This window comes from Staurois parvus, unplaced genomic scaffold (assembly GCF_062004578.1).
Source record: "Staurois parvus isolate SC_StPar_1 unplaced genomic scaffold, SC_StPar_1.0 ptg000204l, whole genome shotgun sequence".
Taxonomy (NCBI): Eukaryota; Metazoa; Chordata; class Amphibia; order Anura; family Ranidae; genus Staurois; species Staurois parvus.
In genome coordinates, this window is record NW_028318000.1 from 4,638,843 (window position 1) to 4,654,962 (window position 16,120).

Sequence of the window (16,120 nt, forward strand, 5' to 3'; positions counted from 1 at the left end):
ACTCTGCTAACATGAAATTTGAACAACCTATATACGTTAATAAAAAAAGGTTTACCTACTTTTGCATTATTTTTGGTATAGCCCTTAAATAATAACTTTAAGCACATATTGTAATATGTGTTTAATTAATAACTGAACAAATGGTCTTTTTTATACTTGCATGGATTTTTTCTAAAAAGTAGAGGGTGCACAGGTGATAGATCAAAATTCTGCAATCCATATCGATATGAGCCAATCACAGTAAATGGAAATTTGATTGGTTGCTATAGTTAACTGAACTTTAAATATCACCATAGCAATTTGCACGCACTACCTTACTGAAAAATCTCAAGAGATAGTGTGGGCTGTCTAACTGAACGTGTTTAAACAAAGGGCTGTTTTGTTGTCCATGGCAATCAAACAGATTGTCCCTTTCATGTTTCTAATGCAATATGTTCCTCCTTCAGATGCTTTGATTCCGAGGCCTCAAATCACATGTGCGTACAGTCACTCCAGTGACAGCCAGAAAGGTCTGAAAATTACCTACTGATCGCATATTCACTTGGCAAACATAGAAGCATAAGGGAACAATCAAATAAACAATACAGTTTAAATTATTTCACTCCCTGCCTTATAATATCACATTTGTCAGAAAGATGTACAGTAGATGTGTTTTAAATTACTTCATTCACACCAATGTGTTACTGTTAACATGGAAAATAAGTACTGCTAGATACAGTCTTTGCGCCTTTCCCCCATTTTAAATGCACATACAGACCTAGAAGTAACAAAATAGAATGAGCAATAATGAGATGTTTGGTTCCAAAGTAAACTACCAACAGTACACAGAAATCTGAAATTTTAGATATGGTCATGCTCTTTGCCAAGTCGATGCTTCTACTTCCGGAATGTTTCTGGGTTAATGGCATTCTAGACCAAATGTGTGATAAAAAGTACAGGGATTCACACTCTGGAACCTTTAAAAATATAAGGAGGTGCCTGCAGCAGCTTTCTTTGTTCCCTCAGTACCTGGTGGTTTAATATTTCAAAGCTCTGACAATTCATTGCAGTGATGATGCTGGCCCATCCCCGATGTAAAGGGCCGCAGTGCCTAAAGGCACTTCTCTTCTCCACTGGAATTGGAAACAGGTCCATTGACACTAATCCTGTCAACGATCTCAAGTTCATTCCTGACTGCACTAGGTGTACGTTGCCTGCCTAAGTTTGAACATACTGCAATATTTTTTTAGCATAGTTGGTCATCCTGCATAGTCCTTAAAGGCCAAGGTTAAACATCTTAACTGGGTCTTTATTTAAATTCATACAACCATCAGGAGTCCTCAAAGGTGTCTTGTGATATTATAAGTATTTTACACCCAGATCACACCAAACCCGACTTTGAAATCATGCAACTTACAGTGAAGTCGCACGATTTTGAAGTCGGATGAGATACTGATTTTAGGAGTGATTTGCAAGACATCTAACACAGATGTCTATGCAAATCGCACCAAAAGTAGTGCATGTACTACTTTAGAAATCGATGCGGTTCCAGCCAAGTCAGAACTTCTCCGATACGACTGCTGTAATTGCAGACAATAAGATAAGACTTGGCATGTGATTTGCAAATTGTATGGCATGCAAATCACATGCCAATTCACATCCAGTGTAACCGGGGACTTAATCAGCAAACAGCACAATGTACAACCAGCATCATATAAATACCATGACATGTTTCACACCTTTACTAAAGCATCAAGGTATTTAAATGAACACCTCTGAGGGCTCCTCATGTTTGTTTGCATTTGATAAGAATGAATTCTGGAATAGTCCGAGACCAATGAAGTCTAGCTTTTTAGGGCACTGATGGCTTGATTGACCTAGTGACAGTAGAGGCTCATTCTTGGGTGTCATTATTTGAATAGTTAACCTGAGCTTTGATACATAGGGTATTTGGTTATACCTAAGTTATTTATATGAATGCCATGCCAATATATTTAATCCATTACCCCTTTAATAAACACTACCACTGTTTGAACCCATTAAACTATTTTTTATCTGTGAGTTTATGTTTATATTGTATGTGTATTGGTATTTATGCTTTGGCCTGTTGTGTCTTATCCAGTGTGTGAGGGACATGAGGGAGTGGGCAAATTTTGATACACCCCTTTTTAAAGCTCCTAATTCACTCCCTGGTCATCTCTCCTCTACTACTGCAACTTCCTCCTCATTGGCTTACCTTTACATAGGCTATCCTCCAGTCCATCATGAATACTGCTGCCAGGCTCATCCACCTTATCAACCTTTGAGTGTCTACTACCCCTCTCTGCCAATCCCTCCACTGGCTTCCACTCACCCAACAAATAAAATTCAAAATACTAACAACAAATTACAAAGCCATCCACAACTCTGGCCCAGCTACATCACCAACCTGGTCTCAAAATATCAACCAAACAGCTCTCTTTGATCCTCCCAAGACCTTCTGCTTTCTAGTTCCCGTGTCACCTCCTCCCATGCTCACCTCCAGAACTTCTCCCAAGCTTCTCCTATCCCATGGAATTCCCTACCTCAACCTGTACGGCTATTTCCTACTCTATCCACCTTTAGATGATCCCTGAAAACCTTTCTCTTTAAAGAAGCCTATGCTGCTTTTACCTAGTAAACTGCCTTTTATTTCCTCCGTCAGCTCATTCCCCACAGTTATTACCTTTTGTATCACTCAACCCTTCCTCCTAGATTGTAAGCTCTAATGAGCAGGGACCTCTGTTTCCACTTGTACCAAATTGTATTGCAACTGTAATGTCTACCTTCATTTTGTAAAGCGCTACGGAAACTGTTGGCACTATATAAATCCTGTATAATAATAATATCACTCACATGTGTGTGCCCCTTTGGAATAGCCTGGAATTCAGGTTTAGAAGGGCCCATGCAATTTGCTGCAGGTAAAAGCAGCACCATTTTGTAGACATTAAACTTTTATATATTTTGTATAATTTGTAAAGATTTAAATAACATATTTGCTTTAACTTCACCCTGTCTGTTAGTATTATATAGACTAAACTTATTTTTTAGATTTTTTTTTTTTTAAGTTTCCTGCATTTTATATTTGTCATATGTTATGTTTTAAGGTGTTATGTACAATGTAATTATTTGAATGCAAAAGTCTAAGCACTGTAAACAACCATCTAGGGTTTCCTAAATATGCATTCATAAGTTCATACAGCAAGTATTACTACAGATTCAATAGCCCTATAAAATATCAACTTATATGTTAAAAAACCTCAAACTACATTTAGAACCTTAGGACCCATTCACATCAGGGCAGTTCACTGAGGTTTGTTGCATATGAGCTAATGCATATTCTGTTGAGGCACCCCATTGATATGTCCATTTGCACAGGTATTAATGGACTATTATTTGCTAATGTATAAATGGAGGTGAAGAGCAGATCATCTAACAATGAATAGGCTGCAATATATTACATTTTTGGTTTTGGGTTCATTACCTTTGTAACCTCAAAAGTGAGTAAATCAGGCCCATAGTGTAAACAAATGACAGGAGTTAAAAAAAATGAGTATATACAGGTGTTTGAGCCTGAATCGTTTACAGGTAATGCTAATTCAAAATCCCAATAGGAAGATATCTGTGTGAGAAAATCCCAAACCTGAAATGAATGGCTCTAGAAAGAAATTAATTACACTAATGTAAATAACAATAGACATTTTAAAATGTATTATGCAGTAGCTACACCTTAAACTTTTTTTTTGTTTAGTTTTGAACAGCTTGGGGAATGGTTGAAACATCTGTCAACTTTTTATTGCTTTGTCACTGTTGGATAGATTGCTCCTCCCTTCATGTCAATGGTTATGGTTGTCAGATAAAACAGGAAGTAAATGGAAGTCCTTCAAAGGGAATATGGACAGCAATGAAAAATATTTTTCTATTAGAAAAATTAATAAGCCTATGACAAGATTTTATTTCAGTCTGCTGAGATTTCCCCTCATGTCCTGTCTATGTGATCGGTCAGACAGGACAGGAAATAATGGGACACAAGCTGCATTTACAACAGGGGTTCAAACCCTTCTCCCCACTCTATCCAAAACTGAAAAAGGTTTTTGCTGAAGGTGGGCTTTAAAGCGGTATTAAACCCAATTTAACTCCCTCCCCAAAAAAAATGTTTTTTTAAAAAATCAGCGTAGAAATGTTTATTAAATGTTATTACATTTTTCATCAAACATGCCAATGTTAATTTGTGCAGTGTTTCCATTTAGGGCTTGTTCACACATTCTATGGTGATGTGTTTTTTTCACACAGACAACACTAGGCCATATAGAAAACAAATGTTTTTTTATGAGCCTGTACACACCACAATTCTGGTGTGATGTGTGGTGCTGGAAAAATTCTGGCATTGCAGGTCACCGTGCTGCTGTGCATAGAACTGAATAAATGAATACAAATGTGATAGTATTCATTCAAATAAATATTGTCACAATTTGTTCACTTCCAATAAAGTTAAAACAAATAAAAGATAAACCATGCATTGCATTGTAAAACACAAGACGCTGTTTGTCAATGTTGCTGCAGAGGAGACACTAGTTGCCCAGTAAAATGGTCCATGTGTGAACAAGCTTTTACATTCTGCCTACTAGCGTGTTTGTGGTGGATGATATCTTTAAAGAATGCCTCTGATGATGACTGTCACAGTTGGCAGCATCCTTATATCAGCAGAACTTAATCCACCTGTTTCCCAAAACAGTTATATTCAAGGCATTCTGTGAATGATAACTGTCATGGTTGCTTGTGCGCTAAACTGAACTGTCAAGCCATCAAATAGTTGGTGTCATAACTGATCACATGTGCAGCGCCATGACAACTGCAGATCAAACAGGAGCAAAGATGGCAGCTTTGTTGGCTGTAAAGGATTAGAGTTTATTTCAGCTTTAACCACATGCCGCCCAGCCACCGCATATAAACGGTGGCAGGGCGGCGCTCGTAGGCAAAAGCACGTTTTAAAACGTGTGCCTACAAAACAGGCAGGGGGCGCGCGCGAGGCACGCGCCCGCCCTACCTGTCCCACGGGTGTCAGCAGCGGGTCCCCGCCGCCGGGTCACGGCCGGTTTTTACCAGCCGTTTTCCCGCGATGAGCGGTAAACACTGAAACAGAGCAGGGCTGCATTGTTTACACACAGCCTGCTCTGTGACAGTTCGCCGCCAAGCTGCAGAGGGAGAATACAGTTTCTCTCCCTCGATCAGCTCCCCCCTCCCTCCCCCGTCCAGCACACACCCCCGCCCCCTTAGTAAAACACTCCCCTCACACAGTGAACACTAAAAATGTTAACCCCTTCCTCCCCAGTGACATTAATACAGTTTCAGTGGTTTTTTTTCACTGATCACTGTATTGGTGTCACTGGGGATGTCAGTGACCCCAAGTCCGCTCCCCCCCAGTGTCAAAATGTCCGCCTCAGTCCCGCAGTCCCGCCATAAGTCGCTGGTCGCCGTCATATGTCGCTGATTGCCGCCATATGTCGCTGATCGGCGCCATTATTAGTATAAATAAAAATTAAAAATTCCAGTATCTTTCCCGCCATTTGTAAACGCTATAACTTTCACGTAAACCAATTAATTTACACGTATTGGGTTTTTTTTAGCAAAGACATGTCGCAGAATGCATTTTGGCAGAAATTTATGACTAAATTTGATTTTTGCTTTTTTTTTTTACTGGACATGTTTTATAGCAAAAAGTCCAAAATATTGTTTTTTGTTCCTCAAAATTGTCAGCCTTTTTTTTTATAGCGCAAAAAATAAAAACCGCACAGGCGATCAAATACCACCGAAAGAAAGCTGAATTTGTGGGGAAAAAAAGGATGTAAATTTCATTTATGTACCGTATTGCATGACTGCGCAATTGTCCGTTAAACTAGCACAGCGCTGTATAGCAGAAAAATGGCGTAAATTGCAGTATTTATACCATAGTTTGTAGACGCTATAACTGTCACACAAAGCAATCAATATACACTTATTGGGATTTTTTTTACCAAAAACATGAAGCAGAATACATTTTGGCCTAAATTTATAACTAACTTTGAGTTTACTGTATATTTTTTATAGCTGAAAGTAAAAAATATTGTTTTTCTTCAAAATTTTTGGCCTTTTTTTGTTTATAGCGTGAAAAATAAAAAGTGCACAGGTGATCAAATACCACCAAAAGAAAGCTCTATTTGTGTGAAAAAAAGGGCATAAATTTTGTTTGGGTGCAGTATTGCATGACCGCACAATTATCAGTTGAATTAGTGCAGCGCCGAGTAGCAAAAAGAGGCCTGGTCATTAAGGGGGGTAAATCCTCTGGAGCTCAAGTGGTTAAAGGTTACATTCACCTTAAAAAAAAAAAGAAAAAGCAATAAATGCTCATCTGGTAAAAAATGTGTATTTATTATTTATTTTATTTTTTTACTTGAAGCCTAGAAAGCAATCACGTGTGAGCAGCAGATCACGGGTGCCATGCAGGACTCCTGCAGACTTGTCAGTGTATCTGTGTGCTTGTACCTCATATGAGCAGGCAGATACACACTGACAGGAAGAGATAATGAACTACCACAGTGCTCAACAGTGCTGTGGTAGTTCATTGAGAACTACAGGCCAACAATCACAAAGGTTGTCGGTACTTTGGTACTTGTAGTTTTCCATGCACAGAATTCTGTGAATGAATGATGCAGCTGGGTGGGCAGAGCCAGCATTTTTCTTTAAATAATGACAGAAAGCTGGGGGGGAGAGATCACCCACTAGCAGTCACTAGATGCAGCAGAGCGGGCAGCAGCTTCGGCAGTGGGAACATGTTACATGTTCCACTCAAAAAATGGGTAGAATATGTAACATGTTCCCAAAGGTGAACTTATCCTTTAAGCCCTCAGATGTCAGGTGTTGTGCTCTCAACCAAGCCATCAAATGGCTGGTGTCATAAACGATCAATGTCACCATGGCAACAGCAGATCTAAATAGAGGCTAAGATGACACCGTCTTCGGCTGCAAACATATAGGAAGGCAAAGTTCTGTTTTAACATAAATTGTTTCTCAAATGTACTGGCTTTGTCTGTGGATGGTTTGTTGTACACATACAGTTGTGTCCAAAATTATTCAACCCCCACTGAAATTGAGTGTTTTGGCCAGTTTGACATTGCTTTTGATCATTCAGTCATCTTGCTTACATTTACATTAAAGAGGCACTTGTAGGTCAGACAAATATAACATAACAGTTATAATGAAATAACCACAAATGTCTTTTCTGTGCTCACAGCATTATCAGTTTTATTCAACCCCCAAGTGACATTCAATCTTAGTACTTAGTACAGCATCCTTTTACAGTTATAACAGCTTTTAAACGTGAAGCATAGCTTGACACAAGTGTCTTGCAGCGATCTACGGGTATCTTCGCCCATTCTTCATGGGCAAAGGCCTCCAGTTCAGTCACATTCTTAGGCTTGCGCACTGCAACTGCTTTCTTTAAGTCCCACCAGAGGTTCTCAATCGGATTTAAGTCTGGTGACTGCGATGGCCACTCCAAAATGTTCCAGCCTTTCCTCTGCAACCATGCTCTAGTGGACTTGGAGGTATGCTTGGGATCATTGTCCTGTTGAAAGGTCCAACGTCTCCCAAGCCTCAGGTGTGTGACGGACTGCATCACGTTTCCATCCAATATCTCCTGGTACTGAAGAGAATTCATGGTACCTTGCACACGCTGAAGCTTCCCTGTACCTGCAGAAGCAAAACAGCCCCAAAGCATGATTGACCCTCCACCATGCTTCACAGTAGGCAAGGTGTTCTTTTCATCATAGGCCTTGTTCTTCCTCCTCCAAACATAGCGTTGATCCATGGGCCCAAACAGTTCTAATTTTGTTTCATCAGTCCACAGAACACTATCCCACAACTTTTGTGGTTTGTCCACATGGCTTTTGGCATACTGCAGTCGACTCTTCTTATTCTTTGGAGACAGCAAGGGGGTACGCCTGGGAGTTCTGGCACGGAGGCCTTCATTACGCAGTGTGCGTCTTATTGTCTGGGCTGAAACTTCTGTACCCACATCTGACAAATCTTTTCTCAGTTCCTCAGCAGTCACACGGGGACTTCTCTCCACTCTACGCTTCAGGTAGCGCACAGCAGTCGAAGTCAGCATCTTCTTTCTGCCACGACCAGGTAGCGTTTCAACAGTGCCCTTTGCCTTGAATTTGCGAATGATGCTTCCTAAGGTGTCTCTTGGTATGTTTAACATCTTTGCAATCTTCTTATAGCCATTGCCCTTCCTGTGAAGAGAAATCACCTCTTCTCTTGTCTTCCTGGACCATTCTCTTGCCTTCACCATGTTTGTAACCACACCAGTAAATGTCTAGAAGGAGCTGAGTATCACAGTCATTTTAAAGCTGCCTAATTGGTGCTTATTATGCTTGATTGCTGCTCGGTGACATCCACAGGTGTTTTCAATACCTGATGGAAAGCACCTGTATGAACCTCTGTTCTTCAGAGTGGTAGTCTTTAAGGGGTTGAATAATTGTGGCAATGAAGAAACCACATAAGAACCATTTACTACTGTATTACATAAACAATTGATGTCATTTTAGTTGCATTTGGGTAGTTACAACGTCCTTGTAGGATTTGATTCTGAATACAATTCCAAATGTACACTATAGTCCCTAAACCCCTTTACAGCATTGGGGGTTGAATAATTTTGGACACAACTGTAGGAGGGTGACGGCAAAAAAAAAGACCAAGATCAAGTCTGCGCCTACTTGACATATGGTATCAGAAACTATATACACAGCACAAGGTATAATTATTATATGATACTTCCCAATAGATGAAGCTCAGACCCCGCATTCCCTTCTATGCGACATGCTATTATCCGCCTGCTGTACTCGGCATAAGGATCTCTTGTATTTCTCAGCCGGACCCATGTCTGTGGAATGTCCTTTCCATCTTTATCTGTCAAGCACCTTTTTCTTTTTAGCTTCAAGGCTGTTCTCATGACTTTCCAATGTAACACAGCATTGCAGTCAATTCAAAGTACTCATTTACCATGACAACCTTCAACTACATCTGTAAGTTCTCCCTCAGTATAAGCCACTTAAAAACTCTTCATTGTTGGGCTTCTGTTTCTAATACTGACTTCCATATAAAATATGACCTTCCTATTTCTCTTTGTAAGGTAATATCTTCCTGACATTATTGCTTTCTGAGCAGCCATATATCTTATGGTAAAAACAAGCAAACATATGCATTTCTTAGAAACACTTAATAAAATGTGATCACAAAGTATATTGACTAGTATTATGAAATGTCCATATCCATATATTTATTAAGGTAGTATGAGATCCCTTTCATTTACAAGGCTGATAAACAAGCTCTCAATACAGCAGAATTTTATTACAAGAAGCCATATACCATATAAGCTGATTTGATGCACAAAAACCTACCAGTTCATACCAACTCCACATTAGGTGTAAACCATTTAAATTATACAGCAATGCATATATATCTCAGAATGCCAACAACATGCAAAAATTATTAATTCAACATTTAAAAGCAAAGTAAAATGTGATATACAGTACATGTAATTATAGATGGAATAAAATAGTACAAGAATTATTGCAGTAAAATGTACAGGTCAATCAAGGACTGGCTAATAAGAGATTAGCAAATCTTTAATCCTTCTCCTTCACAACTCATAGGCACCACAGTGCTACAATTCTTAGTTACAAAAATATTAACCCATATGATCAGGTCTGAATTTGGAATCCTGAGTATGTAGCACATCATCGGCACACCTAGTTGCTTATATGAAGCAATTTCAGTGTTTACATATAAACAACAATTCAGAGCCCCTAAATGGACTCATTCATTAGGCAAGAGAGATGATCACTTTTGCCTGATGAAATAGTTCCAAAATGTCACTTATATATGATCATATAACAGACACATTATATGTTTGGGTATATGAGACATTTTAAGCACAAATGTCAACAACATAACATAATTATATATATAAAAAGGCAATGTTTAATTGTTACAGAGATAAAAAATATAGGTAAAAATATTGGCTGTTATGAATAGAAGTATAACTCTCTCCTCATACAGAAGTTCTCCATGTTATACATGGTTCGCAAATCTTGTACAAATATATTAATGAAGATTGCAAAAGAACACTCATACAGTATAACACATAAGAGAACTAGATACTTATCAGCCAGGTAAAGGTAAAAACATTCCAGCTTATGGACCCGGACCATGCCTAGACAGAAGTCAGAAGGAGTTCACAAAGGGACCCTGGAACACAGACATGCACAAAACAGTGCAAAAGTGGATTCATGTGGAGAACAAACCAGGGTACAGGCCGGCATATTGGTCTCATTCTCTGGGTCCACAATCTGTAATCTTTTTAGGTTTACCTAGCTGATACGTATCTAGTTATCTCATGTAATGAGCATTCTTCTACCCTGTGATACTTCTGTTCATTTTAGCCAGTATTTTTTTTTATATTTTTTTTATCTTTGCAATAGTAAACTATTGACTTTTTAATATATTTTTGTGTTGTGTTGTTGATATATGTGCCCAAAAATTCCCATATACACACTTGAAAATTGTGTCTGGTTATATGGCTTATAGGAAGGTTGGCACATGCATAAAGAGGTAAGCCACGCCTATTCTGGATTGATATATATATATATATATATATATATATATATATATATAGATATATATAGATATATATGTATTCATAGAAATTGCTTCACATAGGTAACTGGATGTATTGAAGACGTACTACATATGCTAGATTGATATTGATGGAGCTGTCCCTTGCAGTTATTCCAGCACCCTTGTTCTTATGGTGCTATTGCTACAAGTTTGTGCACCTGAGATTTCTATATCAATGATTTTGGATTCTTGACTGTAAACTTTAAAAAAAAACCCTGTTCTCCCCTTGAATGGACACTTTGGAGATTTGCTGCATTCCAAAGTGAGTCCTAGTCTAGTTTGCTTATATCTAGGTGTACCCTTACATGGACTGATGGATACAATTTAAAAGATTTAAATATTGCTTGCAATGATCAGACCATGCTTAATAAGCACATTTGTTTTATATATAAATATATATATACTGTATTTTTAATCAGTTTTCAATGGTTTCAACTGCTTGCCTAAAGTATATGTGTATGTGTTTGCCCCTACCATTTTCCATATGCTCTGCCTCACCAACACTGCCATCCGGCGTAGTTCGTTCATAGTTGTCTTCTGGGAGAGGTAGGGCACCCAGTCGTGGTCCAGATGAACTCTTACTACTCGGCGTCTCCGATTCTTCCAGTCCGCTGTCATAGCAACTCTGCAATGACCCCTGGTGAGGGTCCTGAGGTTGACTCACAACAGAAAACGTCACTCTACGAAATGGCTGTAAAAGAAAAGATTCTGAATGTCACTGGAAGTTATTAAGACAATTATGTCAACTGCGTAGAATTGAGAAAAAGTATGATACACCATCGCAATGCTTTACATGAAAATAAACTTACAAACTTTGTATACCGTTGAAAGAAAAGTGATTGCTCGTTGGCTTGCTTTTTACAAACTAAATACCGGTACATAATGGCAGTAGATGCTTTTCTCTGACAAAAAGCATATACTGTATGAGAGGTTTTTCAAGTGAAGGGTTTAGGCAAGTTTAATGATACCTTCATACATAAAAATAGCAGAAATATTCTCTGCTTGTATTACTATATAGTCACAGCCACTTGGCTTATGGCATTTGTGAAATGAATGAGGCAAAAACAGTATGCAACAGAGACCTGCAGAACTTACATTTTACAACTACATGGATTTTAGCCTGTTCTTGTTGATTGAATTTTCAAGTAAACCCCAACTAAATAACGTTTAGTTTGTTAAATCACTGTTTATCATAAGAAATTGTTCTTTTGTAAATTAGTTATTTCATCTCAATGCTCCTGATCTTCTTGAGCTTCTCTAGAGCCACTACCTGTCACATCAATGCACTTCATCAGTGGCTGTTTTTATTGCTCAGGATGGGTTTTCTGATGGTGAACACCGCAGAACACACCTGCACAATGTACCTTGGCACAGCCAACTATAGTCTCTGCTAGGAGATCATTTAACAGGAGAGTAACTGGATGGTCTTCATGGCAGAATCTCCAGGCAAAATAATAAAAACACTGCAGTGAATGTAAAGAACAGCACTTTCTCTTAAAACAGCATTTTCAAAACTTTTTTATTCACAGCACTCTTTATGAGTATGCAAAATTTTAAGGTACCCCAGCCTAAAATGCAAAAATCATAAATGTTACTTGTCAATGGGAAATTTGAGCCTGGGACAATGCACACACCCGTCTTGATGAAATTAACTTCTCATCAGAATCATATTAAAGTGCTTCCATCACATCAGAATTTTCCCCATCACATCAGAATTTCTTCATCACAGATCCCTCCAAACACATAGTGCCTTCATCAAGGGGTCCCCCCTAATAACACAGTCTCATCTTCACATCAGAGAGCTACCCTTTGGCTCCAGCAGAGGACAGGAAGTGGTGGCAGTCTGGAGAGGGTAGACTTCCATGTTCCCCTGAATGCTGGAGGTGGCCCTGTATGTCACCTGCCCTGGGTCAAAGTTATCCAATTCCATGTTGTGGCAAGCTGGCCACTATCACCATATCAATCATGCAAAGATGCAGTGCATAAAGGAATTTCCTCTCACTTCTGGCTATGGAACAGTAAGTGAAGGGAAATCTCCCAAATGTAACACAGACACATCAATAAAATTGACAAGGGTAATAACCGTTATCCAAAATGAAAAAAAAAAGTCTTGCCTTTAGTTCTACTTTAAAGCTTTTTAATAAATAGGTAATTGTCTACTATTTCTAGTAATTTTACAAAAGATTAAAAGATTGTATGATGGACTGGTATATATCATTTTTTATCAAAAATATGTATTTATATAACATGCAAAATACATAAAACAACTCCAATTGGGGCATATGAATACATAAAGACCCCACATCTATTAGTAATTAGTACTAGACCCCCACCTATATAATATCCATAATCTATATATAAATATTTTACAGATGGAGGCATATTACCAATCACTAATAGATGTTGTTTTGTATGTATCCATGGGCCCAATGAGGTTGTTTTATTTATTAATTCATGTTCAATAAAACATATTTTTTTGTTCTACAGTAAAAACTTGATACTGTATATAAAGTATATATATATATATATATATATATATATATATATATGCTTAAAGGATAAGTTAACTTTAAATAAATAAATATATAAACATTTTTTTTTTCTACAGGTTAAACAATTTGCATTTACTGTTTTTTTTTTTTTTTTTGTAGGAGCCTGGAAATCACCGCACCCATTTCTTTAAATTGTGACAGTGAGTAGGAGGAGAAGATCCTCGCTCGCTGTCACAAAGGGGGATTGGGGGGGGGAGTGTGGGAGCTGGTGCTACAATAACATGTGACATTCTGAATATGGGTTAACATGTAACATGTAACATGTTACGAAAGGTGCACTTATCCTTTAAATGTCCATTATACATCGACATTAATCTACTACAGATAGGTAGTATTGGTTAAAGTAAACATTTGGTTTAATTAAAGTAAAAAATGGGGGCTTTGAAAAGGAAAATGATACGCAACAGCTCTACAATATGGATTCAGATTTGTAAGCAATGTATCAATTTTGTGCGTTACGTTAGAGCAAGGACACATTCAGCAAGTATGTTAAAGTTTAAACTGAAATAAAGAGGAGCAGATATTGTCAAAAGACTGATTTTATATATTGTAGAGATTACCACAATGATGCTTTAAATACTACTTAAAAGGCTTGTCACTTCGAACTGAAAAGACAATAATAGACATGGAATACTTGTAGCAATTAAATTCATGAACTGTGATTCTCGACACTGGAATTCTCCAGTTCTAAAACCTCTGAATATTAAGCTTTTACAACTAACTGAAGCTGGACTCCAGCCTTACTTTCAGTCTTGCACAGTTGAATAGGCTCATCTTCTGTACTGAGATTGCTTACTCTGATTTCACTGCTCACTATGAGCTTCTCCAAGTGTTTATTAGAAGCTGCTACAAGTCAGATAGAGCCTGGACTGGAGGATGTCTAACATCAACTAGCCCTTTCCTCCCCTAGGCCTTACAGTCCCCAGTTCTTCTCTTTCACTCATTGGATTTCAGTTTCAATCATGAAGGCTCAGCATCACATGTGGTCATTATCTAGGGCATGTCTGCATGCAAGTACAGCCTTTCAAGGAATGCCCACTCCTGCAGACTGGCATTCACCCACAAAGACATTTTGATCTTTGCAAATTTCCTCCCAAGAGCCAGCAACTCCTTGCATTAGAGCAGAGCATTAATGAAAAGAATTGAGGTAGGCTGTTGTAATGTTTTCAGAAAGCTATGGTTCGCTTTTGACAAATGTTATAGATTCCATTCCAAAGCATGTTCATTGTGAGTCATGTGGCACGCATAGGTACTGCTTGACAGAGATATCCCAGTCAAGACTGAACATTAAGCCTTGCGATTCACATAGCGAACACTGTTAAAGGATACGTTCACCTTTTGTGACATGTTATATGTTGCACCCATATTCAGGGTGTAACATGGAACATGTTACGATCGTACCAGCCACCCGATTCCCGTTGTGACAGCTAGCGGGGAACCTTCTCCTCTAGCAAACTAAGCGTGATGTTTATGTCAAGACAAAAACTTTTTTTCTTAGTTTGAGATAGATTGTGGAAGGGTTAGAACCCCTGCTATCCAGGACTCTATTAGAGAGATTTCCCCTTACTTTATGTCCTGCTGACAAAAAACTGAAGGGAGAAAGAATGTTTTTCCTTTAGTAGAGTAGGGGACGGCTGAACCCCTGGCAGATTTTCAATATATGTCACTGGGGTGAATCTACTATAACTGGAGAGTGCAAACTCTGCTACAGCTCTGCATAGAAATCAGCTTCCAGTTTTTTTTTCTGTCAAAGCTTAATTGAACAAGCTGAAGTTAGAAGCTACCTCAATTATATTATTAAAAAACACCAAAAGTCCATGTGTAATAAAGATCAAAAATTCCGGAAATTCTTCAAATATAAAGAAAAACTTCCACCTTCCACCCGTGCAGAAACCAACATCAAATGCACTCACCAGAACTTGGTGAGTGAGAAGCCTTTAAGGAATTTTAAAGGGATCCTTAACCCTCTTTAGCGTCCACTCTATAGAATTCTTCATCATCCGAATAGGATATCAGCAACTTGTAAAAGGCACATTTACTGAATATAATAGCCTCCAGATAAAACATGAGTGTTTTAACAGCCTCCTTATTCCAGGAATCTCACATCAGCCACAGGATAGAGCAGAGAATCCACACAGACCAACACAGCTCCCAAAGATGGCCACTGGAACGCACCGTTCAGCGTATGCTCCACTCACCGGAAGTGACATCAGACGTACAGGGTATGGACCGGAAATGCGTCAACGCGTGTCGCCCCTCCCATCGGGTGTTATCAAGATTTCCGGTCCATACCCCGTACGTCTGACTTCACTTCCGGTGATTGGAGTGCACGCTGAGCGGTGCGTTCCAGCGGCCATCTTTGGGAGCTGTGTTCGTCTGTGTGGATTCTCTGCTCTATCCTGTGGCTGATGTGAGATTTATTATTCTTTTTGAAGTTAGAAGCTAATTGGCTACCATGCAAAGCTGCACCAGATTTTGCGCTCTCAGGTTTCATTAAGCTCCCTGGCGGTATTCCCGAGTGTAGCTCGGGGTAAAGTTTCAGTACCACAAGCGGTAACCCTCTGGGTTCTGTCCCCTGCGAGTGTTGGGACGTACAGGGGACGGAACTGGCGGGAAATTTGAAAATGACAAAAAGTGACATTCACTAAAATCACTAAAATAACATAGTATAACATTACTGTATCAAACCATTTCACATACATATTGTCCCTAGTGCTTTGTCATGTGCCCTGCCTGCAATTTTACTGTTCTTTCTGGAAACTGAGAAAAGTCCATGGCGTCCAAAAAGCATCCCTTTAGGTCAAAAGTGATTTTAGACCAGCTAGAGAACAGAGATAGTAAATTAGAACTAC

The 16,120-nt window shown here is 38.8% G+C and overlaps 1 protein-coding gene across 4 annotated transcripts in view; it reads right to left on the reverse strand.

The window, feature by feature from the left end:
- Nucleotides 1-16,120, reverse strand: part of PCDH7 (protocadherin 7) — a 971,513-nt gene that overhangs the window by 478,162 nt on the left and 477,231 nt on the right. For 2 of the 4 annotated variants that reach the window (XM_089678381.1, XM_089678382.1), the window contains exon 2: nt 11,191-11,407. The exons of 1 other annotated variant lie outside the window; for it this stretch is intronic. In XM_089678381.1, the coding sequence (XP_089534507.1) occupies nt 11,191-11,407 (217 nt within the window). The remainder of the gene's footprint in view (nt 1-11,190; nt 11,408-16,120) is intronic. One more of the 4 variants, XM_089678383.1, reaches the window with a different exon arrangement.